Source organism: Triturus cristatus, chromosome 2_2 (genome assembly GCF_964204655.1).
Source record: "Triturus cristatus chromosome 2_2, aTriCri1.1, whole genome shotgun sequence".
NCBI classification, from domain to species: domain Eukaryota; kingdom Metazoa; phylum Chordata; class Amphibia; order Caudata; family Salamandridae; genus Triturus; species Triturus cristatus.
The window spans coordinates 1,003,777,582-1,003,804,174 of NC_140582.1; the positions used below are offsets into that span (position 1 = coordinate 1,003,777,582).

At 42.4% G+C, this 26,593-nt stretch overlaps 1 protein-coding gene across 1 annotated transcript in view; it reads left to right on the plus strand.

Moving 5' to 3' along the window:
* The window catches only part of STK32B (serine/threonine kinase 32B), a 1,850,878-nt gene that overhangs the window by 1,014,983 nt on the left and 809,302 nt on the right, over nucleotides 1-26,593 (plus strand). The window contains exon 6 of the mRNA XM_085642433.1: nucleotides 16,594-16,683. Within this exon, the coding sequence (XP_085498559.1) occupies nucleotides 16,594-16,683 (90 nt within the window). The remainder of the gene's footprint in view (nucleotides 1-16,593; nucleotides 16,684-26,593) is intronic.

Below are 26,593 nucleotides of genomic sequence, written 5' to 3' on the forward strand. Positions count from 1 at the left end.
TGTAAAAGCCAAGCTGTCAGTATCCTATAAAAAATGGTGCTGCTGACATGCCCTGCACTAAAGACCGGATTCAAATAAATATCTGATGCAATATGAAACTGCAGTGGTCATAAGGCAATAAATGGACTTTAGCTCTCTCAACTCGAGCAACCAATGCAGCCCAGAAAGCAGGAGAAAATATGGGAAAACACTCTTTTGTATTATTTAACCTCAATTGGTTGATGCAATTACTGCAGATGTTTTTTATGTAACCAGAAAGAAACAGAATTTGGTCCTGCTTGGTCCTGGTAATTTCTGTATTATAGTTCTACGAGGTCCCAGCCCACAACTGAGAACACAGTAAAAATGCATGACATTGTTTTATAATTGTATCACACACAGATTAAGAGAGGCTGCCCTGCATGGTCATCTTAAAATGAATCTGTAGTTTAGTGTCAGGGGTTTTGCCATCATTTTATAAAATCTTTAGAGCTTCTCTTTGCTCAAAAGAGTGTAATTTCTGATATTGACCTCTTTCCTTGCACTTTGTTGTTTGTTTTACTTGGCAGTTGAATGGCATCCATAAGTGGACTGAAACCATAGAAATGTCACACATAAGCAATCTGAAAACATGGCAGCTAAGAGACTTTCTTTGATACTCCAGTGCGGATTTAAAAGTCAACTACTTTTGCAAGATTTCTGTAGATAATGAGCTTGGTAGTCATCAATTTTTGGTATTACTCTGAAAAACATCTGACAAGATACACTCTGTTTCATACCATACTAAAATACTTCAAGTAGCTCAACATCTTCATCTTTTATACAGCCTGCCAGTTCTTTATCCATAAGTGCTTCACAGGGCAATCAGGTGAAGTTACTGAATACAATCCCTACACTTCCTAATATACTTCATATATTTATAGTTAATGCTGCTCAGGCTCCAAAGATAAAATAAACTTAGTGATCTCTATTGACAACCTCCATATCAACATATTAACACCCCCATGATGTTTCTCTCTCTGCTGAAATTTACATCTAAGCTCTAAAGCATTACATCTTATAATCATGACCCCATCATTACTGTATCTAGCCTCCCATTGTTAGGAATATGGAATGTTATGTTAACCATGCTTGAAACTCCACTGACATTGATGTCACTTTGCTGCTGCAGGGGGGTGTTTTTCCAGATCATTTGGCTTACATGTCAAACTGCTTCATGGTAGAGTCAAATTTCCCCCCTCATTTTGTCCAGCGCCATCTCAGCCAGACGGTAAGCAGGCGGATGCTTTTTCTTCTGCAAGGTGAGTCTTGGTCACCCCCATTTCCCCTGGTAGGGTATCTAATTCCATGTTGTTGGTTGTGGAGATTGTAGCCTCCATACCTGGCTCATATTTGAACTCTCTTCCTGAGAGACCCTGATCCCTAGTATTCCTGATGTGCCTCCTCTCTGGTTCTAAGGGCCTTTGCCAATGCTTTATTCATCATCTTAGCAGTACTAAGAAACAACAAATTAAAGAACAAAGAGCAATAAAACCCCCCCCAAAAAAAGATTTTTATGAGTACAAGAAAGTAGTTTATTAGTTGGGATGGATAGGTGCCCACCATAGGTAATAAAGTCACTATCCTGTTAGGTCAAGTCGAAAGTTTGCTGTAATTTAAACCTGAGCTCTACCCCTGATAGCTACGGCACAGAGTGACAGGCTTAAATTAACAAAAATGTGTAAGACATTTAGAAGTACCAAATTAGTTAAAATGTTGAAAACACAAAACAGTCAAATGAAGCTACAATAACAAAATCCAATATTGGGAGGCCATTAGCAGAGCCTAGTCAAAGCTACAGTTGACACAGGTCAGCTGGGAATTTTTAGGAAAAGGCATCTTGCAGTTTCTTTTGTCACTATTGACACAAGAAAGGTCAGCCAGCAACTCTTTGAGTCCACTTATTTGTCCTGGATTCAAGAGGGAGCAGGTCCAACCCTTCAGGACTCATCTCAGGTGACAGGCAGCAGGTCAAGTCCTATTATGTTCTTCTGCAGGCCCAGAATTTGATCCGAGTAGGTGCACTGGAGTTCCACATTTATGCCTGCAACTGATAATGGGTTGGTTTGACTAAAGGGCTCTCTCTATCCAATGGTCCAAACAATCCTGGGGACTACCCTACCCAATTTTTCAGTAGGTTTTGTGTGCTCTACTGCAATCAGTCCGAAATTGCCATGTGTAAAGTCAATGCCAAGATGGGTCAAGTCTACAACCATATTAAATTTGGACTTTGACGGCTGGGGGGTGTATGGGAGTAGACTATGGAAACCACCAGTGTACATCCAACACTTTCTCCACACTCTAGTTTGAAGCAGATCTTGGACCTCAAAAAACCAGGAAGCAAATGTTTGTTATGACAAAAACAGGGTACATTAGCACTAAACGGGGGTACACATGAATTTCCTGGCACCCTGATTGCTCACTTATAAGTGCACCAAAGTGTTACATGTGGCTCAAACAGACCTGTGATGCAGGATTTGTCATTGTGATGCCAAAAGGATGAGAGGTAACCATCCTTTTGCTGAACTCAAAGACATCCTCACTGCCCATTCAGATCAACCGGTAAAACACAGTGACCTACTGTGTACCTACTGGAAGGAATGTCATACTTCATTCATTCATCATTCAGGCCAGGTAGATGCTTGGGGGGTAATGCAAAGTAGCCTCCAGGACCTTCAGGCAGAGAAAAGATAACTTTTGAAGTAACTTTCTCTTAATATTTATAACAAATTGGACTTTACCATTAAAATAGTTGTTTCATTAATTTTCTACCTGGTCCAATTCCCAAGATATAGTGTTAGTATTTTAATCTATACTCTGATTTTCTACATAGGACAGCTCGGCCTGTTACAGTGAAAATAGCGTTTAGGGCCTTGTCACTATAGGGACTTGCAAAAATACATTTTCTACATTCCCCCCATTTAAATACCATGCATCCTACCTTTTGGGTTGCAATGCCTCTATAGAGTTGACTTACTAATATCTGAGAGGGAGGCTTTTCCCTGTCAAAAAGGTTTTTTTTAAGGAGGAGCCATGTTTTCCTGGTCATACTAATAGATGGCACAATAAGTGCTGCAGTCCACAGGTGAAATTTAACTTTCCATGCCTAGGGTACAGTTTCAACACTATATACTATGGCTGTATATGAGATTTAAAGACACTAAGGAGAGATTAGCCAATTTCTACATGTTTTTATGGTCGGAGTTCAAAGTGGGTGGAATCGGCAGAGTTTGACTCAGCGGAATCACATGGAATTATGTAAAAATTCTGCCAGATTCCATGGAATTCTGCAATGGGGCAGAATGGGCATTTGGTGCTCTTTTCACAGCTCAAAATGCACCCTAGCATCCAAAAATGGATGCAATGATGCATTTTGCGCTTTGAAAATAGCACAGGCAAATACGCTGAGAGCCTTTGCATACTCAAAAATACCTTTTGAATAGTTGTTAGGGTAACAGTGCCATAATATCCTTACCTCCACTTTAGAATTATCTTCAACTATACCCAAACAACTGTTAAGAAAGGGAAGCTAAGGTTGGTTTGAAATATTTTTATCTTCTTAGGCTCCCTGTCTGTCAAAATATTCAAAGTGCACCCTGAAATACGGTTGAGTCCATCCTGGTTTTTAGGGACCAGGATGAGACCCCAGGATGACGCATGCCAGTAATAAAGCAGGTGAGGGTCTAACAAAAGAAAAACATAATTATTTATTTTTTCGATATTAGAAGAGCATTTTTGAGAGGCAAACCTCTACTTAAGGCAGGGGATAGTCATTTGTCTTTTTTTGATTGAAGTAGGGAGAGTGTATCCCCTTCCCAATATATTTAACTTCTCTCTTCCCTCCCTGAGAGTCAATCCCCTTGTGGACCCTGCCTCTGGGTTTCTGGTTTAGAAGGTCTCCAGAGGTGCCCAGATGCATTCCCCTTTGCCATTAGTCATGCTCATTTCTTGCAGTGCCATAATCTGAGCACTTCCCTGTCTGTGATACATAGCATCTGCACATGCACATAGCTTCACGTTTTCATATTCACACACATACACAACCAGCACCAGCACAGTATTTAGAAGCATCATATGCTTATTTTATAATGAGCCACTTTGATAAGGCATATGTCTGTGACCAACACTTAGATGAATACGATTAGAATGAGTACATTTGGATCTGATTTGGATGGATTACTTATTTTTAATTTTGAGATTCACCAGAAAATGATTAAAGGAATATAAGGAAATTCTGTAAAATAAAACCTCTGGGTGTTCAGGTTTACTATCCCAATAGCTCATATAAATTACCTCAACACATACATCAGCATATGCAATAATTCACTGAACGCACATTTCTATACAGCTAAACTGCTACAAGTTCTGTCCTCTTGTTATGGAGTTGTCATCCACAAACCATTATTAAGACCAATCCCTAAAGTATATTTAAACAAGCCAGGAGAAGCTGTACTTAAATTAAAAAGTATGTACAAATAACTGCGGAAATGGCTGTAAGATTCAAAAGTTGAAGTTACTCTCATAGGGAGACAGTAATTGTAAGAATTAAGGTTGATGTTAGGAATTAAGAGAATCTTTTAATTGATACGAATAAAAAGGATTCTTATAATAATTAAACAGAACATAGGAACATGTATTTTCTGATCTGATATACTAACCAAAGTAATGAAATTTGCGAAATCTGTAAAATGTAGCATATGTTCAGACTCCACACCAATAACCATCTGACCACATAGTGCAAGAGATCATATGCCTGAGCTTAGAATGCTAAAGATCATGCTACTTTAAGTGTGTTTATCAACATATCATTTAAGGGAACATGTTTATGACATTTGGTTTTACTGTTGTAGAGATTTAAATGTTGATAACGTTGCTAAAAATAGAAGAAAACAATTAGAAATGGAAACAGCCAGCAATTTGACATTAGACCTTTCATCAATTACAAGACTGTACTTGTTGCCATGTGTTATAATATCACTGTGGATATGTGGATAGAACAGTATGCTAACTAAGGTATTGGGTCATTGAACACATTGGCACCATAAGGAGAAACAATTATTGATATTCATTAGCTGCACACTTCCATGAAAGACATAATGGTGATTATTCTTATCTGTAATTTGTTATAATTTGTAAAAATTTGAAATATCCAAGAAGAGGTAACGAGGCCCTTATGCTGAGACATTTTGCATAGAAATTATAGGATGGGTAGCGATACTAAAATAAAATGGGCTACATTTGGATAAGGAAGGGGAATTTGGGTTCCTGGATGAGGGGAGTGAAACCTTACTCCAGCAAGAACGACAATTCTTGTCTGGGGGAAACACAAGAAACTTCAAATTAACTTGTGCTTAACCCACTGACACAAAAGCAGTCATGTTTAAATTAGCGGTAATGTGTAATTTATTTATGCAGCACACAAACAACACTAAAGTGAAAATACAACACAAGAACAGTCCCACATTAAATTAGAAAAATAGAGTAAAATGTAATCAATTATGTGACAGCACGACAACAGAAATGCTATTGGTAGAGCAGGAGATATGCAATTCTAAAGATTTAGGTAAAAGTGGCGCTTAAAATCACAAAGCACCAATTGTGGTTATCTGGTCGCGCTGGACCAGTACAAAATGACAAGTTCAGGCCAACCGCAATGGCGCACCGGATGGATACAAGGAACAGCTTAGGCTCACTTAACAAAATAAAGTTCCGAGGCGATGTGGGCTGTAGTGTGAGGTCCTGTGTCAGGAATGCACTGCACAGTGGCAGTTTCAAGGAGCCGCAAGGCTCTGAATCTGCAAAGCAGCAGTGGTTCTGATGCGGAGCTGCAAGGTGATGCTTTGCACTATGTCTGCTCTGCCAGGAGCACAGTTGGGTGGGCAGAGCACCTTAGGGCTACTTACAAAGGTACAGGACTGCTGTGGCAGTGGCACTACTTGGGGGGGACACGACATATAGCGGGCAGAGTCCTGATTCAGGGTTCAAGGTGGTTGGAGCCTTTTCTGTCCCTGGTCAGGAAGTCACCCAGCTAGCCCTTGAGGTCACTCTCAAGGTCCTGGGTTCAAGATGTAGGTCCAGTCATTCTCGCTCAAGCAGCAAGGCAGTAAGGGAGCAGAGTTGCAGTCCTCCTTGAAGCAGAACAGTGCAGCAGTCTTTCTTCTGAGTCTTCCATAGATCCAGATGTGTACTCAAGCATTGGGTGTGAGGGTCCAATATTTATGCCTGGTGCCAGCTTTCAAGTGGGAGAAGGTTCTGGAATTTCCTTCCTCCCTGCCCGGGCACCAGCTTTTCAGGGGGCACAAAAGTCTCATAAAACCCTTTGTGATTGTGCTCATGCACAAAACTCTTTGGGAATATGGAGTGAGGTAGGTGAAAACTTCACCCCCGAACAAGTCGGAGATGGCCCATCCTTTCAACACTTATTCCTCCTTTGTCTTACTGATTAGGAGCAATGCACAAAGACCAGCTGCCGGCTACACCTAGTCACGTGACCCAGGATACAGGCTGCAGGGCCCAAATGTTTGGGAAAAGAAGATGCCATCTTTCTAAAAATGCAAACACAAGGAGATGATGGACAGAGCGCTGAAACTTTTCAGACACTCATCCCCAGTCACAGATCTGGGTTGAATCCATCAACGTTCTTTAGCTCACTTCGCCACCCCAGTTCAGACCCAGCCATATGTATTTCAGTCTTCACCCTCTCCCTCATGGGAACAGTCCAGCCCAAACTGCCAAGCTAAGGTCTTCCCTGGGTCGGAAACAAGCATCCTGGGTCCGGTTTTGGGGTAACACTCCTCATCAGCCAGGCTAGCTTGAATCCAGTGGCAAAGTGTGCCAGGGACCCACGTCTGGGCATACCCTGCCAACTCAGGGCAAACAAAGCAAACACAAGAAGATGATGGACGGAGCGCTGAAACTTTTCAGACACTCACCTACAGTTACAGATCTGGGTTGAATCCATCAACGTTCTTCAGCTCACTTCGCTACCCCAGTTCATACCCAGCAATATGAAAATCAGTCTTGATCCTGTGCCTCATGGGAACAGTCCAGCTCGAACTGCCAAGCTAGTTCTTTCCTGGACCGGAAACAAGCATCCTGGGACAAGTTTCATGGTAACACCCCTCATCTTTCTAAAAATAGCATTTTCAAAATGATGACCTAAAATCTGACTTTACCGTTAAAGCACGTTTTAAATTACAATTCTTTAGACACCAAACTTGAACTTCCCTCCTGCTCTCAATTTGAAGTTATCAGTTATTAAATGTAATATGGTAACTTAAAGTTATCCTATGGGAGACGTAGGCGTGCAGTAGTAAAAATCAAATTTAGGGTTTTTTAACTACCAGGACATGTAAACATTAAAAGTACATGTCACACTTTTTAAATACACTGCACCCTGCCATATTCGCTGTGTAGGGCCTATCCTAGGGATGACTTATATGTATTAAACAGGAAGGTGTAGGCCTGACAAATGTTTTATTTTTATAGGTCAAAATGGCAGTTTACAACTGCACATTCAGGCTGCAATGGCAGGCTTGCGATATGTGTTAAGGGCTACTTACTTGGTTGGCATAATGAGTGTTGCAGGGTGTTAGAAATGGGGGTCTCTAGTTGGCAGAGGTAGGTACCTTTGTCCAAATAAGGACCCTTGCTTCTAGTCAGGGTAAGGGGGATATACACTTTAGATAACCCCTGCTCTCCCCCTTGGTAGCTTGGCACGGGCAGACAGGCTTATCCCGAAGGCAATGTGTACAGTATTTGTACCAACACTCACAGTAACACTGCGAAAACACCACAAATGAACACCACACCAGTTTAGAAAAATAAAATACCTTTATCTAAACTAAACAAGATCAAAACAACAAAAATCCAACATATACAGTTAAAAATATGATTTTCAAAAGGCTTCAAGAACTTGTACCATAGAAAACTATGGATGCGTAACTTTTCACCAAAGTACCTGTAGATGCGTCAAAGTTCACAAGTCAAACAGCCGCAGCGTTGGTAAACAAAGAGATGCAACACTCCTGTGACCTTGGGGAGGCCATGCAACAGTCCTGCTGTACGCACCGTCAGTTGCGTCGAATCTGGTCTGTATGGGGAGTGATGCGTTTATTCTTCGTGACGGTTCTGGTCAGCGGGTGATGCGTCGAAGAACTTGCCACACAGGTACGATGCATGGAAAGCCGGGATGCGGCGGCAATTGATGCAGCGGCGTCGAGCAGCGATGTGTCGGTCCTCTTCAGCTGCGATCCCTTGATGCGTCGATTTCTGTAGTTGTTTGAGTTTCTTCTTGCTTCTAGCTCCCAAACAGCAGCAACAACCTCCAGAGGCCCAGAACTAGCCCAGTCATCTCTTGGTAAGTCAGAACTCACAGCAGTAGAGTGCAGGGGAGCTGGGGGTGAAGTCTTTGTGTCCCTGAGACTTCAGAACATGAGGCCAGCACACTTCAGGCTCTTAGAGATCTCCTTATAGCAGGGGATACAACACACAGCAAAGTCCTTCTCCTTTCCTTGGCAGAACCAGCAACTGCAGGCCAACACCAGACACACAGCAAGGGCAGTCCTTCTCCTCAGTCTCTCCAGCTCTTCTCCTTGGCAAAGGTTCCTCTTGAATTCCAGGAATGATTTAAAGTTCTGGTGTTTTAGGCCTAATATTTATACACCAAAATGTCTTTGTTTTCTTTGCACAATGGGCTCTGAGCCCAGTTCAAACCAGTTCTGCCTTCACTGGTGCAACATGACCACAGGAGGTGAAGTCTGCATTGTAAAAGTGAGACAGGCCCATTCAGGTGCAGGGTAAATTTCCTCCCACCACTCTATATGCAGTCAGGGACTATTCAGCTCAGGGGTTGGTCATCCAGGAAGGGCCAGGCACACCTCAACCCCCCCAGAGGCTGTCTACAGGAAATGCACATCCTCTGCTCTGTCACACTGAAACCAGACAGTCAATCCATAACTAGGCAGAGGCACACAGAAATGTTGAACAAGAAAATAGCCACTTTCTAAAAGTGCTATTGTCAGACACATAATTTAAAAACCATCTTGACTAAAATATGTGTTAATTAAATTCTGAGTTCAGGGATACCAGACTCCAATTTTCTATCTTACTTCTATGGGAAGATATGCTTGTAAAATGTCTCAAAGCATTCCTAATTCTGTCCTATGGGAATTATAGCCTTTCAATAGTGAAAAACGAAATTGGCAGTATTTCACTATCAGGACATGTTACACACACCACACACCAGTACATGTCCTACCTTTCACATACACTGAACCCTGCACATGGGGGTACCTTGGGTACCGTAGGGGTGTCTTATGTGCAAGGAAAGGGAAGGGAAGGGTAGTGGGTGCACTTGCCAGGTCCACATGGCAGTTAACAAACTGCGCACCGGCACTCCAGGCCTGAGACCTCTTTTGAGGGCTACTCATGTGGGTGGCACAATCAGTGCTGCAAGCCCACTAGTAACATTTGATTTGACCAGCCCTGGCCCACTCAGTGCACTTTACTAGGGACCTACTAGGAAAACAAATATGCCAATCAGGGAGAACCAATCACAATAACAATTTACACAGGGAGCACTTGCACTTTGACAAAGTGCCCAATGCATCTAAGCCAACAAAAATGAAATCCAGCACAGAATCAAAAACATAGGAGGTAGAGGCAAAAGGTCAGGGAAAACCACACCAAGGATGCCAGGTTTAAGACAGGCCCACTAGTATAATTTATTTAAAAGGTCCTGGGTACATATAATGATACTTTACTAGGGACTTAGAAGTAGAATAAATATATCAATTGGGTGGAAACCAATGTAACCATGCTTAAAGGAGAGAGCACAAGCACTTTAGCACTGGTTAGCAGTGGTAGAGTGCACAGAGTCCCAAAGCCAACAAAAACGGGTTTTGAAACCAGGAGGGATAAGGCAAAAAGTTGTTGGAAAACCCTGCAGAAAGTGTCAAGTCCAATAGGTTTGCATTATTTTATAAAAATAATTATATATACTAGTTTTCATGTGAGTAATACTTCATAATAGTTTCATTCTTTGTTCATCATGTAATTTGTAAATAGGCCACACCAAGTAGTATGTACAAATAATAAGTATTTTGTAATTAATTCACAGGATAGCATTCATGATGTGCATAATGAGCTGTCTGCATTAAATTCTCGATTTTAGCTGAATGAATGAGTTAGTGAGATGAGCCTTTTAGTCTTTTTGTAGTGTCCATCAGTTTATCTTACCCTACTAATGTTCTGTTATTACTTTCTAACACATGAAATTGTATTTATTTTAATGGATAACAAGCTAGTTATTGGCCAAATCATTCTATTATTCACTTTGTCAATTAAGTGAAAGCTCCGGATTTGTTTTGAACCATTTGACTACATTAAGGGCTGAATAAAGCAGCTATGTGACTTTGAGGAAGCTCACATTGGGATGTGGAGCGGTGTGTCTGTCCTACACTACTATCTTGCACTTTATTGTTTGCACTAAGGCACATGTCCTATGATGTGCAATGTGAGAAATTGGGTTAGTGGTTGGGGGGAGGTGAAACCCTTCTCAAGCAGCTACCACAATTCTTCTCAGAGTTGAGTCACAAGCAAACTCCAAATTAACCTGTGTTGAACCCTCAGTTAGCTTGGAACAGAACTTTCAGGATGAACTCAGAGGCAATGTGTAAAGTATTTGTCCAGCTCTTCAAACAGTAAACCACTGAAAACACACCACAAAAGGAACTCACAACAGGATTAGAAAAAGAAAGTGATTTTAAATAAATAAAATAAGACCCAAATTACAAAAATCCAATTAGTTGAACTGGAGAAATTGTATTTGAAATTTTTTAGAGAAAATAACACCAAAAGGCATAGAGTGCCTACAGTGGTAATCTGGTCTGGACCCAGTTAGGCCCGCTGAACAGAGTACCTTAAATCCTGATTTGCGGAGAATTGCGTGGATCTGCGTCCTAGATGCGTCACGCAGCTAAAGCGATGATTTAGTTTCGAGATATGGCAAGGCTGCCGTGGGAGGACCTGTTTGCATTGACGTTGAGGATCTTGTCGACGAGGGCTTACAATGTAAAGTCCAGAGTTGGGGATACATCGTAAAGTTGTGGTGATGCATCAGTTCCGTGGAGCTGCGAGGCTGTGAAGCGGAGTCCATCATCATTTTCGAGGCTGCTGTTGACGAGAGATGTGAGGGCCTGTGCAGAGGATATACAGTGGCGGTTCTGAAGGCAATGCAGGCTACTTTGGCTATGCAAGTCTTTGCAATTGGTTCAATCCATGCAGCAGAGGAAATTCTTCAGTTCTGCTCGGGGTTGCGACACGCAGTAAAGGAGATGTGTCGGCACCTCTTGATCCAGGATGGCTAAACACCTTAAGCCTACTTCTAAGAGTCCAGGACTAGGGTGGCTCCATTTGGCAGGGTCCAGGTGCAGAGGCAAGGTTGTTTGAAACCTGTTATGTCAGTGAGGCTTCAGATCAAGAAGGCCAGCCAACCAGCCATTTGAGTCACTCTGGGTTCTGGTTTAAAGAGATGCAGGTCCAGTCCTTCTCTAGCAGGCAAAAGGGCAGTGGGCAGCAGGCCAGCATGTCAAAGCAGGAGTCCAGCAGAGTGGCAGTAAGCAGCACAGTAGTTCTTCTTCCTGGCAGAGTATCCACAGTTCTAGATGTGTACTGAAGTGGTGTTGTCTGAGGTCCAGTATGTATACCCAGTTGCACCTTTGAAGTGGGTGAGAAGTTTCTAGAGGTTTTCTTTTGAAATCCCCAGGCATCTTTCCTCCCCTGCCTTGACTCCATACTAAATACAGGGGGTATGCAGATCTTTGTGTGGAGGCAGGACATAACCTATTCAGGTGTAAGTGGGTTTGTGCCCAGCTCCTCCCTCTCATCTTGCCAGCAATGGCACATCCAGGCACACCTAAACTCCCTATTATGTGTGGCTGTCTAGGAGGAATTAACAAAGCCCAGCTGTCAGCTACACCCAGTCTTGTGACTAGAGACAGGTTACAGGTACTAAATGGACAAGGCAGTAAAATGCTAAATTTCTAAAAGTGGAATTTTCAGAATTAGATTTTAAATTTTGATTTCAGAGACACCAAACACGAACTGTATATCTCTTCCCAGTTGGAAATTATGCTTAGAAAATGTAATATGCGATCTCCAGTGTTATTCTATTGGAGAGATATGCATTGCTTTAGGGATAAAAGGTTCATTTTGCCAGGTCACAATGGCAGTTTACAACTGCACACACAGGCTCTGCAATGGCGGGCCTGAGACGTGTTTAAAGGGCTACTTAAGTGGGTGGCACTACAAGTGCTGTAGGCCCACCAGTGGCATTTACATTACAGGCCCTGGGTACATGTAGTACCACTTAACTAGGGACTTATAATAAAATGACAATTGGGGCTAAGCCAATATTGCCATATTTAGGGGAGAGAGCACAAGCACTTTAGCACATGTTATCAGTGGTAAAGTGCTCAGAGTCATTAGGCCAGTAGAAACGAGGCCAGTAAAAATAGAGGAGGAAGGCAAAAGGTTTGGGGGAAGATCTCCATAAGGAAAACAGGTCTAACATTCAACAATAAATATAAATATATTTTTAGATGCTTTACCAGATGATCATCTTGACATTTCTTACGTTGAGCTGATTTTAAGAAAGGAGAATCCCTGGACTCGCTTCATGTTCTTTTTGTGGCAAACAACATCTGCTCTGCTCTCCCTTATTCTTCCCAAAATGGTTTTCTTTATCTCCATCCAAAGCTGCCTTCTTATAGTCCTCCATCTGCAAAACTTTATCATAACTGCTGTTTTATGCCAACCAGAACACCTATACAGCTGTTACACAAACAACAACCTTTACACCACATAGAGGTCACATCAACCCAAATCCATTATATGCATGTACCAGCATGTCTGACAGAGTAAGATCAAAGTGTTTTTAGGTCATACTAGTAGCAGCAATATGCTATATAAATGATAATATATTTGGCAATAAATATAACAAAGATTTCACTACTCATGCCTGATGAAATGCCCTAAAAGGTAGATGTACCATCCTATCAGTAAGTATATCTTCGATGTCTTGCAATAATATTTTATAAGAAATGGTTCTACTTTAGTATGCAAATTGGATTTCAAAGTCAGGTTCTAAACAATAAACAAAACCAATAGGCCTAGCCTATAAGACAATGTTTTTTACCATGCTGTACAACATTGCTGCTGTTGTGCAGCATGGCTAAAAAAAGACTGCTGCATCATTTTGTAGGTGTGCACTCGTGGTCAACATGTGTTAGTGTACCTAAAAAGGACCCTTTTTTTTACATACCGATCTGAGATGGAAAATTATTATTTTTTATAGTAGTGCAAAGCCATTTCATTTAGAATGCACTGCGAAAAGGCTTTTAAAAGAATGTATATGAGTGGGTTGTGAGAGCTTGTAGTGTTGTAGTGGCGAAGCAACACAGCAGGTGAGGTAAAGTAATAGGAGAGGGAGAGAGCAGTACAAGTGCGGGTGGGGCAGATTGGCATCAGAGTGAGACAGAGCAAGTTAGAAGGGGAAGACACACACATGTAGAAGACAGCTGGAAAACACATGCACTCACATTGAGTCTTTAAACAAAAAGAAAAGAGTAATTCTCTAAAAGCCAGCTGAGGGAGCATAGACACTAGCCAATGAAAAAGACGGCAAAGAGGCTATTCTCCATGGGAGGGGCAAATACAAGATGGACAGGCTGAAAAGAAAGCCCTTGAGGGAAAATGGATTATTAGTAGTGGTAAATATGCATCTACGAATGGCAATAAGGGCACTAACTCTCTAGGGAACAGATGTGGTCTCAAACAATTATTCCTGTGCACAGCCCTTGATAGTTTGTCTGGTAGCAGGCAAGCTTAACTTTAGAGACAGGTGTGTAAAGCATTTAAAAACACCAATTCAGTAAATAATTAAGATGCAACACACAATAAAAATCCATCACTAATGTATACAAATAGGAGATGTTTTTATCTTTAAAATTACACCAAAATGAAAAATATCCAATGTAGGGTACCTGAGATATGACATTTTAAAGATTTAGCACTATATAACACATAGAAACCTATGGCGCCTAAGTTTCAGGCTGAGCACGATAGAGCCCTGTGCAGCTACCCTTTGGTTAAAGTTTTTAATTTCTGACTTAGAAACCTTTCTGGAGCTTTTTCCTCTGAGGTCCCTTGAAGCTTTCCACCAGTTCGGATTCGGTCAGGGGTTCGCTGGCTTGCCTTTTGATGAGCTCCCAGTCAAGCTTATGGAAGTCAGACCTCCAGAGCTTTCCAGCGGGATGAAGCAAGGATCCAGGCCAACTCACGGTTGAAGGGGGCGGATTGACTCTCACGGTTGGTCACGGTCACCTCTTCTACCTTTAGACTTAGAAACTTTTACAGAGCTTTTTCTCCTGGGGTCCCTTGATGCTTCACCAGGCCTGATTCGGTGAGGGTTCATCATGTTGACATCTTGAGTTTTCAGCAGGACAGACCTAGAGGGCAGGCTGGCTTGCAGTTGAGGGTCGCCGGTTTGGCTGGCCAGGTTGAGTCGGTCCACTTATGGAGCTTTTTTTCAAAGTTGCTCTCATCTTATTCAAACTTCTGAAACTTCTTCCTGAAGCTCCTTTGAGGGTCCCAAAGTGTCCAAAACTAATTTCAAGGGTCTGAAAGCTCCAAAATGGTCCTTGAAACCTTTGGACTTCAATTCCTAGAATACACTTGGACAAAACCCTTACATATCCACTAGAGTCGCTCCAGGGTGGGGATTTGTGGTGGTGATGTTCCAGGTGATCTCTGCTAACCTGTAGCCTGCAGTGAGTCCACTCTTTAGTTCTTTTGAAGCAGGATAGGTCCACAGGGTTGTAGTTCCAGATTGTACAGCAGGCACAATAAGTCAGAGTGCAGGGCCTTGTTGGTGCAAATCAACTTCAAGCATGGGCCCTTCTTCTGTGATTTCAAGCAGCAGCTCTGAGAAGCACTGCCCCTCTCGGATACTTATTCACTGTTCTCTTGGATCAAACAGGAGGGCACCCCTGTCCAATGAGGTGCAGGGCAACACCCCAGAGCTTTACCTTTTCCTCCAAAGTGTGGCACAATGGTCTCCCGGAAAGCCTTATTTCTCCGAAATTCAATATTCATGTCTTAGCAGAGAGACAAGAGCTGGCTAAACCAACCTCCAGGATTACTCATCTCCTTAGTCTCCCCCTCCTTGCATCTGCACATTCCTTCCTTAAGCCTCCATCTGGATGGGTTCAGAAGGGGTGGGCATAGATGGACCTTGCTTTCTCTGCCTGTCCCCTGAGCCTATAAAGCACATAGTTTATGACCCCTCCCCCTTGCTCTGGCATTTCTTTGCAGCAGAACCCTCTCATTCCAGAATGGCTCTTCACCCCAGGAACCACTTATCACTTCATTAAAGGAGCCTGGCTAATCCACTTAACTATGACCAATCAGGACAGATCACTGGTAGGCTGAATTGTGCCTTCCAGTCAAGAAAGTCTTCTAATTTATTTTCTGTACATTTCAGGATAAAGTCAACAACAGCATATTGTTAGATTTATCAATACCATTATCCTAAGTCCTTGAATGATATTTTCTTCAATCCGTAGCTTCTAGCACAAAAGTCAATTTTGGAAAGCACTTTACTACAAGGGAAGTAAAATGTGCGATTTCACTAGCCCCAGGGCATATAAAACCTATTTTTCCTTGTAAGTACCTGACTTTCCACCCCTGGGACACCTAGGGGAGACCTTGAGGGTACTTAACATGCCTAAATATTGAAGTGTATTACTTTTTAAGTGTCCCAACCACCAAAGTAGAGTTTGGGCACAATTTACATTTTAAAAGTGGTCCTGCAACATAGAGCTGTTTTTAAACTGACCTTAGGCCCCAGCAGCGCACACATGCAAGTGCAGATAGGGCTGTTGGCCTTCAAACTGCCATGCCTATTATATACTAGGGACTTAAAGGCGATTTCAATCCCCCTGCCCTATTATGTACTAGGGCATTATAGGGGAGGTCATGCGAATCATAGGGGTGCCCTAACCCATAGTGTACCCTAGTGTATGTAGCTGTTTTCCCTGTATTCTAAGTGTGTTTTCCCCTTAGCACTGGTCCTAGGCCTGCCTAGCAGAGCCCAGGGCACTCTCAGAGTCACAATACCAGCCTCTAGGGGTCTCAAATGGGCATAAAGTGAGAGTACATTGCAAACAGGTCCAGATTTCCAACAGCCATACAATATAATGCAAGCAAATAATAGTGACAATAGAGCCAACCAATGGTAAGCAATGAGTGGGCTGGCAGCCCCTGTATGTTTTGGCAAGTGGGCAATGCGTCTTTCACAAACCAGATGGCTTGTGCAGCCTGATAGGCTTGATCTAAAAATGTACTTCCATGATTTAGACCTTGTATTTCACAAGACAAATTGTTCATAAAAATATACATTTATATTGTATGTGAACACTGAAGATGCATGAAAGGCTGGAACAATATCATTTTGCAATGCTTACCTTTTTAAACAACAAATTGCTTTAATTAATTTACTGTTTACATTTTTAGGTCACGTTCATATAACCGATTTCAACATAGCTACTGTCGTGAAAGGACCAGAAAGAGCTTCCTCCATGGCCGGCACTAAACCCTACATGGGTATGTTTGGAATCTTCCTGTCATGAGATACAAGATCACAGTTTCACCTGTTTTTGAAGAATGTCGAGGTCACGTATTTGTAAACAGATTTACTCAGCTAAATATGTACCTTTGTTTCGTTTAATGATACCAAAAGAATAATTTATATTATGTAATCAAGAATATTCCTTACCACATTCTACATGTTTGTCGTTTAAAAGCTGCAGAATATTCCACTACATGCAAAAAGGAAGTCAAACTTAACTTTACGTTTGGCAAGCACGTTTCCTTCTGTTTCATGCTTTCATAAAGTTCCTATAGGTCATTAGGAATGTGCTTTTGCAAACGTTCTGAAGTTTCCTTGAAAAGGTCTCCAACTTCACCAACTCCAAGTCGTTGTCAAAGTTAAACAAGCACTGGCAACGCCAACATGACTGCCATTGGCCGCCAGCCTTTTGGCAGTTCTTGTTTTGCTTTATCATGTTTTTCACAAACCTTTTGTTGCTGTTCGGAAAGCAGCTGTGACATCATCCCTCTAAGCAAAAACATTGGTTAAAGGCAAACATTTTGTACACATTACCATAGTATTCACTGGGACTGTAGGGAACTACTTTGTGTGTTGATGTGCTGATTGTGAAAGGGAAGCAAGCCATAACTCACAGTGAATTCTGCCAATGGTGGAAGTGAGCTCCCACATTGCTCTTTGATGCATGCTGGAGTGGTTGGAAGACTAGCCACAGACTACTGGATGAAGTCTGACTGAAAATCCTGATAAGTAACTATGTTATACACATAATGCTAGTAAAATCAAAAGGTCTTGTTTAGCACAGATTTAAAAAAGCCATTCTGGCTGTCATTAGCTGCCTGCCTCTTGCTTTTGGGAAAGAATGTGGGAAGGAATGAAAAAAAGAGGAAGGAAGGAAAGAGGAAGGCAAGAACGGAAAGAAAGAGGAAGGCAAGAAAGGAAAAAAAGGAAAGAAAAAGAATGCAAGAAAGGAAAAGAAAAAGAAAGAGAAAGACAAGAAATGAAAATTGGAAAAGAGAGAAAGAAAGAAAGAAAAGAAGCAGAAAAGAAGGAAATGTGGAAAGAAAGAAAGAAAAGAAAGAAGGGTAGAGGAAGGCAAGAAAGAAGGAAAGAAATCTAAGAAAAGTAAACAAAGAAGGAAGGAAGAAAGAAAGAAAGAAAGAAAGAAAGAAAGAAAGAAAGAAAGAAAGAAAGAAAGAAAGAAAGAAAGAAAGAAAGAAAGAAAGAAAGAAAAGAAGAAAGAAAGAAAGAAAGAAATGACAGATAGAGTGAATGACGGTTGGGGTTGCAAAGATAGAGAAGCTTCATGAGCTTATATTCAGAGTTCATTTGAGCTGCTGGTATGGTGTGAAAAAGCAGTAGTCAGATAGGCCACTACAAAATTTATTTACTACGGTATTGGCAGAAGACAGGAACTGGTAAAGCTTGAATGTGCCCTGAACTTTCATCTGGTAGAAGCCATCCTGCTATTACCTTAGGCTCTACAAACAAAGGCAACAGTAAAGTAATAATAATGTAAAAACAAAAATACTGGCAATGAAAGGAACTACCGTGAGTGTGAAGGTCCCCCTCTCGAAAGTGCTAAATGTAGTCACTAAAAGGGAAGCTAGGCAGGGATTGAAGTAGGCTGACCCATAACCCTATGGTGTATGCAGTTGTGGGCGAAAGCAAAATGTGAATGACACAGGAACAGACCAATTATTGAAGAGAGGTGGTTAAAATCCCCTTTAGGCAAGTTTAAATTACATATCATTTTAGTGAACTTAAAAGGTCTTGGCTAACACCAGACCTAAAAAAAATCAGTTACACAAACCCACAAAAATAGGTTTCGTTTTAGAGTGAAAGACCTATGCGGGGATTTCTGCTGCAACTAATGTTTTGAAAAGGTAACAAGTATCGCAGCATGGTTAAGGTGAGAACTTTGTCAATTTTTCACAAATTTGCTGGTGGTATTTAGATTTTTCGCACCTTTAATAATACGTGATAGAAACATTTTGTGTAGTCAATCAAAAACCTGTCTTTCATTGACAGTGAATACCCATTTTTCAGCACAGAACCAAAACTCAAATCAAGTAGGAGGAAATGAAAACCTACAATGATGCATCTGTGCATACAAGCTTATTGTCCGTTTAAAGGTTTCATCACCTGCACAGCGTTTACCATGAGTTTGTGAAGTATTAAATACAAAATCTTAAAAGGGGATTACAACCCGCCCTTACTTTCCATTTGTTTATATGCTTGTCAATCTGTTTGCCTTGATTTCTGTTGGTTGCAGGATGCTATTTCCCGCTTTGTTTGCCTTTCTCTTTGTGTGTTTTCTTATCAGTGGAGCTTGGACCAGGTACCCCCATTGAAGTTTTCCTCCACCTTTTATGGCATTATGTTTTTCTTGGTGCTCAAGCATGTTTGGCACCACATATTATTGGGTAGCTCCTCCTTCTTTTTGAAATCTTTGTTTAACTTTTGTCCCTGCACTCCACTCTAATGTTCATGTGTTTGTATAGTGCGAACTCCTCCTAAAGTGTCAGGGCACTTTACATTAGGAACAGTTTACATGAGCATCAGTTGTATTACAGCCTTCCATAAGACTCAAACCCGGCTCCCCAGCTTCAAAGGGGGCGCACCAGATGTTGCGCCATGTCCTCTCTCGTTCTCTTCATTGCCCCATTCTGCTCCCTCCCTCCGCGCCTTCCTCCCTCCCTCCGCGCCTTCCTCGGTGTCCACTCTTAACCATAGTTTCTTTTCAACACAGAAAAAAATAATGTTATTTGTTCATAGCTACGCAGCATGCCTTTTTGAGTAAAATGCGATGCAGCGCGCGCAACGAAATTCGTTTTATTTATTTAAATGTGTACTTACCTCCATTCATATTCCGGTGTTTACATTTCCCCACCCTGCCCCTCCCCCGCCCCACCTCACTGCCCCACCGAACTCCCTCCACGGACCGCTACTGCTAGTCACTGATTTCCCCTTGTGCCTCCACTACTTGACTGCTATGTTTACTCATCAGTTGTACATTAACAAAGAGGTGAATGCTTTGCAGGCACTCAACGTGCGTGCTGAAACCATTTCAGTTTTGATTTCATTGCAGTAGTTTTCAAGACACAATCCAATCAAAGTCACACTCAGCAGAGTCCAAAACACCAAACACCAACTTACTTTAAGAAAATGAACTAACACAACTAGTCTGCAATGTGTTTCATCAATGTCATGCAATGTGATTTATTCTCTAAGTAGCCTTGATGTGTATGTATAGCGCAAACTCCATTACAGAGGAAACATTAATTTTTGACCAGGGAGAGATTCAGTGATTTGCCCAAAATCAAAGGGGGATATTCTCAAGAACGGGCGATAATCATTGCCAACCTAGGCTAACGCAATTTAACATAATGCCAACTATCGCGGAAAACTAACACCGTGTGCCATAACAATGGCAGTCTTATCACGCAGATATACACTAAACCAACGGACCGCAACAACTTATTACACTTCCACAATTTCCATCAACCTTCCCTCAAGAAACATTTACCCTACTCTCAACTATTAAGACTCAGAAGAATGTCCAGCCCCAATGAGTTATATGAAGAAAGCAGTATGACTTGCACTGAGAAATTCAAACAATGTAAATATCCCACACAAATCTTGGAGAATGCCACTCTGGAAGCGGACAAACTCACACGTCAGACATTATTAAAACAAAAACCAGTACATCAGACTGAATCCAGAAGTGTGTTTGTATCCAAATTTTCGACCCAAAGTTATCAGGTTAAAAAAAACATCCTAAGATCTTGGCGGATGCTTGGCACTGAAGCTGACTTCAGACACATCTTTGATACACCTCCAAGATTCGCATACCAAAGATCAAGAAATTTTAAACAAATTTTAACCTCTCCTATCAACCAAAAAGATGTAATCTTTAAAGGAACAACACCATGCTACAATTGCGGGAACTGTAATTCAATCTTAAAAGGCAACACCATGCAACATCCCCATAAAGGAAATACCATCAAACTCAAAGTAACAGCCACTTGCAATAGTCAGAACGTGATTTACTTGCTAAAGTGTCCATGTAGCTTGGTTTACGTGGGAAAAACAGAGCGAAAAATCCATACGAGACTCAATGAACACAAAAGTAACATTCGCACCCGACAAGCTAAATCTCCCATTGCTAATCATTTTCAACTTTTCCAACACAATATCAGTCAACTACGTTTTTTAATTTTTGAACAGGTACCAATCTTAAAAGGACGCAACAACACTCAATTTATGTTACAATGAGAAGTGTACTGGATCAACAAAATGGATTCCATTAGCCCAAAGGGACTAAATGAACGTTACGACCTTGGCTGCTTTTTGTAATGAGTCATTGTCATTACAACAGAATAGATTACATCCTCTCGTACCTGTACTTTAAACACTTGATCTCTAACACATTTTCAATATTCACAGCATTATTGGTTTAGCGTAAACAACTCATGCTTTGTCATCTATTGTATGTTTTATCTCATGTGCATTGATATAATTTTATTCTTACAGTTTGATTTGCCATTTCCATGATTGTTTGATGCATAATGTTACATTTATGCTAATTATTAGCACGATAACTGAAACAAACCAGCTCGCCGTTCTCTATACTTATTCCTTCTTCAACACGTCCATCTTTAACACACGGCGCCATTCACTAACACCACAATCGTTTTTTGGCTCACACACCCACCGTGACACCTTCTCATTTACTTCCATTATTTACCACATTTTTTTTACACAGTACTACGAGTCTTTCCTTTCTGTAGCTCACCGATGACAATTCCTATAACCCGTGCTCATTACCTCACGGAACTTGAAGTACCGAACTACGAGTCTTTTTTCTCTGTAGTTCAACCATCGCATTTCCGCCGCGCTCACGCACGTTTAAACATCACTGATGGTCAAAGCTTCTTTTCACTTCCGTCAACACCGATCGGCGCTAGATCTTAACCCATGTACGTTCGTCCACTCGATGACCCATATCAGAGTAAGTTTACAGCTTATGACTACTCGACATACACGCTTATTCACACGCTCAAATGTAGCATTACTTATTTGTTTATTGCGATCATTTATAGATACCGGTAACTCAATTTGAGTAACTCACCTTCGCACACGGGGCATTTTCTGGTATTACACGTATACTTCGCTTGCTACTTTACCACCACGTTGTTCCTTTTTCCGTGGGTTGTTTATCACTTTAAGCACGCCTATCAACATTACCACTTAGTCCAACCTCTGTATATTTCGTCGTTCCTTTTCACACGTCTTTTTTCACCCTGTTCAAACTCGATAACTTTCACAGCTGTCTCTCTGATCACACACGCACCTCCTTGTTTGTTTTCGTTTCTGTGAACAAGCATGTTTAGGCATGTTCATGCTCACACCTAGTTCAGTCACTGCGCACTCCGCCATTCCATTCCACATGGACTTTTCACCACGAAGCACCTAGTATGTCATTAATGTTACCACCATTACCATTGTACAATCTCTCAAAATACCCTGACACCCAGTACTTGGCTGACTCCCTGTCTCCTTCTTTACAGTACATTGGCCCCTGACGAAGGGCTTAACAGCCCGAAATGCATTGGGCAACTTGAATGACTGTTTAATTCAAGTTTACACATGCTATCTACATATATAACTACGTCATTGAAACAAAGACTATTTTGAAGAGAAATAAAGAAAGACTTTTTAAAATTCCAATGAGAAGAAAGTTTATTACAATATGATTAACGATTGAACACCAACCACGAGTGCAAAAGGGAGACACACTCCTCAAACAGGAGCGTGCATTCACGCTACTACTCCATCCACATCTCCTCCCCCTGATGTGTCAGTGCCTCACAGTGCGGCAGATAATCCACCTCCGGCCCATGATGTGTCACTGCCACACAGTGCGGCAGACATTCCACCTCTGGCCCCTAATGTATCAGTGCCACACAGTGCTGCAGAAAAAACACCCCCACCCACATGTGAGGCACATCACACATCAGAGGACGATGATGTAGATGATTCTGCCATTCTGGTAAGAAGGAAGCAGTAGCATTCATCTCCGCCATATGGCCTGTTTTAGCTTGGTTCTGCCCTCTGCATCATGCACCATGACCTTCCACTGTCCCCTGATACATTCTGCAACACTCACACTTGGCCCGAGACATGGACTGCCATGTTTGGTTTGGTGACCAATGACACAGCAATCAGACTGAACACTTTCTCTTCCGATAAACTTGTCAATCCCTAAAGGACTCTGGCTGGCCATCCACGGGGCAACAATGTAAAGTGTGGTTTGCATGGCCATGTACTGGCCCATCTTCAACACTCCACCGAATGTGATTAAAACATTCTGATTCACACAGGTGTGCCATGTCTATGATCAAGCAAGTATGCGATTGAGGCTAGGCCTTTAGCTTATGCTGCGGCAATGAATATACACATCCAACAATTGGTATGTATGAGCATAGACCCCGAGCGGTCTTGCGCTCCTTTATTTTTCCATTCGGGCGAGCCCACCCTCCGGGTGCATGGTACATTGCAACATTGTCGATTAAGGTCGTGCGCTTCGGAGTACGTCTCCAGTGAGGCCTGGGTGCGCAGGGGAGGGCAATCACTGCTGGGCGTCGGGCAGGTCTGTGAACCAGCGGGCTGGGGTGCAGCAGGTGCACAGGATCGTGCAGGCACCACCGGTCACGGCAGCGGCCTCATGGCAGGGTGAGTGGTGCTGCCCTGGCAGACACGCCCCTGCAGGCGATGACAAGATGTGCGCTGGGTGGAGTGTGATGTTGCTACCTCGTTGCCGGTGTGAATTTGGCCGTTGAAGGTGGTCGGTCACGTGTGTGTAGGCCTATGGTCAGGATATGGAGGACACAGAGACACACGCAGAAGGTCCGCTGTCTTGTTCTGCGCTGCCTCGGTGGTAGTCTGGGGGGGTGGTCCTGGGGGTGGTGGCGGTGGGTGTTGTGGCCCTCTTGGGTCTCCAAACTGCATGATTTGTAGCTCCATGGCATCTGTTGATCTTCAATGTGGCTCTGGGCTGGGCTCCCTTTCTACTGCAGGTTTTCGTCTTATTTAAGACCAGAAAAAGCAGGTCTTAAGTCCCTGCTGCTAACATGCCTTATCGCCTGTTTTTAGCCCGCATCGCCGATCTGGCTGGTCGTTGAGAATATCGCGAAGTAGTGGTATCGTGAGATTTTGGACGGGAATGCCTACTCTGCATATGATTAGCGTTAGTTGTCGCTGTCAGCCTTTGCAATGTTTTTAGCGGCAGCTATCGCAGGTAAATTGACGATGTCGGCTGTTAGCGCAGGCTTGTGAATAGGGTGATACATCTATTGCCACTTTCGTGGAAGAAAAGTGCCGCTAAATTGGCGATGTGTCCTTGAGAATATGCCCCAAAGGGTGTTAAGCCTCCTGTTGAGACTCAAACCCTGTCCCCTAGCTTCAAAGTGAGCCGCTCCAGCTCTTACAACATATCTTCTCTCATCCTCTTTGTTGCCCGTTCTGCTCCCTCCCCCGCAATTTCCTCAGTATACACTCTTAGCCACAGTTTCCTTTCAACACCCAAAAAATTAATTACTTGCTATGCTTTGCTCTTGATGCAACTTATGGAGTTCAGCAAGCATGTGTTTGATGTATACGCTTCAATTATGTTTGACGACTGAAATTGATTTTTGTGTGTTTTATCACAATTATCTTTGTTTGGTCTTAAACTAATCTTTATTGCGCTTAGGTGTTTAGAGACTCATGGAAATCATAATGGCTGTTAAAATACTAATCATTAATATGCCAAGCTGGGCTGCATGGAGAACAGACATTGGCAAAGCCAAAAGGTTTCGCCTCTGCAAAATCTAATGGTTTAATAATATTTTTTCTGCATTTTTTAAAGTAAAAAAAAAAGGATTGTGACGCGGTCAACGCTGTCCCCATAATTAACTCTTTTTTAAAAAAAAAAAAACTGTAAGCCATGTTGCACAGTAGCCAGCGCAGCTGTGCAACATATCTTACAAAACATTGACAAAAGCAAGCAACGAAATCTTTTGACTTTGCCAATGCATTGTTGAATCACAAAGAAGGCTCAGTCAGGTGCAACATATCTTACAAAACATTGAAAAAAGCAACAGACTTCACAAAGACGAAACCTATTGCCTTTGCCAATGCTTGTTGAAGGAGTAGCCAATCACAAAGAAGGTTCGGTCATTGGGGTTAATTAGCCCAGGCTATTGATTGATTCTCCTATGGAAACGAAGTTCACCTGCTGGAACCAGTCAAGAAGGCTTTATTTCGATATAAATATATTATAAAAAGCAGAATTGCAATAATACACAATAAAATGATGCACAATAAAATGATAAAAGGAACCAGTGCAAAATAGTTAAACAGTGTTTCAGAACAGCTACTGATGCCAATAAATTACATAAAAACCAAGACATTTATAGATAAGATCTAATTAAACAAGATACGAAAGCCTCGCTGACCTGATACGCCAAGCCCAGCCTAGGAACTTTGCTAACCCACAGGCAAAGAGGGGCCGTGGATCGTTTTTTAGTATGCGCATAGCCTCTGCATGGAGTCTAGATCCAAGTTCTCTGCAGAGAGGCTTGAGCCAACGGCTCCGAGGGGCTGCATATGCCGGACATTCGAACAAAAAGTGGGGAACAGACTCAGGCCTTGTTTCGCAGAAGGGGCAAAAAACGATTGTCTGAGATGGAGCTTTCCACTTGGAGGTCAATTCTCCAACAGGGAGTAGGCCTACCCTGAATTGGAAATAGAGTTTCCTGTCCTTACAATTTGTAATAATATCCAAGTAAGGTTCACAGAAGTGCACTTCCTTAATCAGAAGAAAGTCCATAGAGGACCTACACAAGTTGGTACTACTGCTTCTGGAGCCAGCTACCCAGCTCCAGTAAATCTTTTTTAGCTCTAATTTAGGAGGAGCAGTTCTGTTATTCCAATTTTCGCCGAGGCCAAGGCTAAAGAGAAGACGCTTGACTTCCCTCAGCCATGGGATCTTGACCCAGTCAGGAGACCCCAGCACGTCGGTTAGGCCATCCACATAGCTGGACAATTCTGGTGTTCTCCATAATCTCGCCCATAATAAGAGAGGGCGAAATCTAGCCTGGTCGCTTATTGGCCGAATGCCCGTATCCAGAAACAGAGGAAGGGTTGGGGTGCTGTAGGGGAGCCCCATTAAATCTTTAAGGAACTTACTTTCCGAGCGGGAAAGATGGTCTGCCTTATGAGCCCCCCAGAGTTCGGCCCCATATAGAGCAGCACTAACACCCCTTGCCCTATAGATATCCAGAACAGCAGCAATGGGTTTTGAGGAAGTCACACGATGTTCTTTGAGCAGAGCACCCACCACCCTCTTGTGTGTCAACAGCATTTTTTGGAGATGACAATTCCAGCTCATGGAGTCGCAGAGCCGAATACCAAGGTAGTCGAACTCTGAGACTCTTTCCAGGGCAACAAGATCTAGGGTAGGTGGTTTAGCCAACTTCTTTGGGGGGTTGAGGACCAAATACTTGGTCTTTGCAGTATTAATAACCAACCCTCTCTTGTCACAAAAAGACTTAAAGTTAGCTAATAAGCTCTGCAAACCTGCCGGGGTTTTGGAGATCAGGAGGGTGTCATCAGCAAAGAGGAGGGTAGGTATTTTCCTGCCTGCCAGGGATGGGGCGTCTGCGGGATGTTGTAGCAGGTGCTCTACCACTCCATTGACGTACAGGGAAAACAGGGTGGGAGCAAGGACACAACCCTGGCGTACCCCCCTATTTACAGGGATGCGTGTTGTTTTTTGCCCCTGGTTACCCCACCTGATCTGCGCAAAATTATCAGCATGTAAATTTATCAACAGGTTTAGCAAATAGGGTGGGATACCCT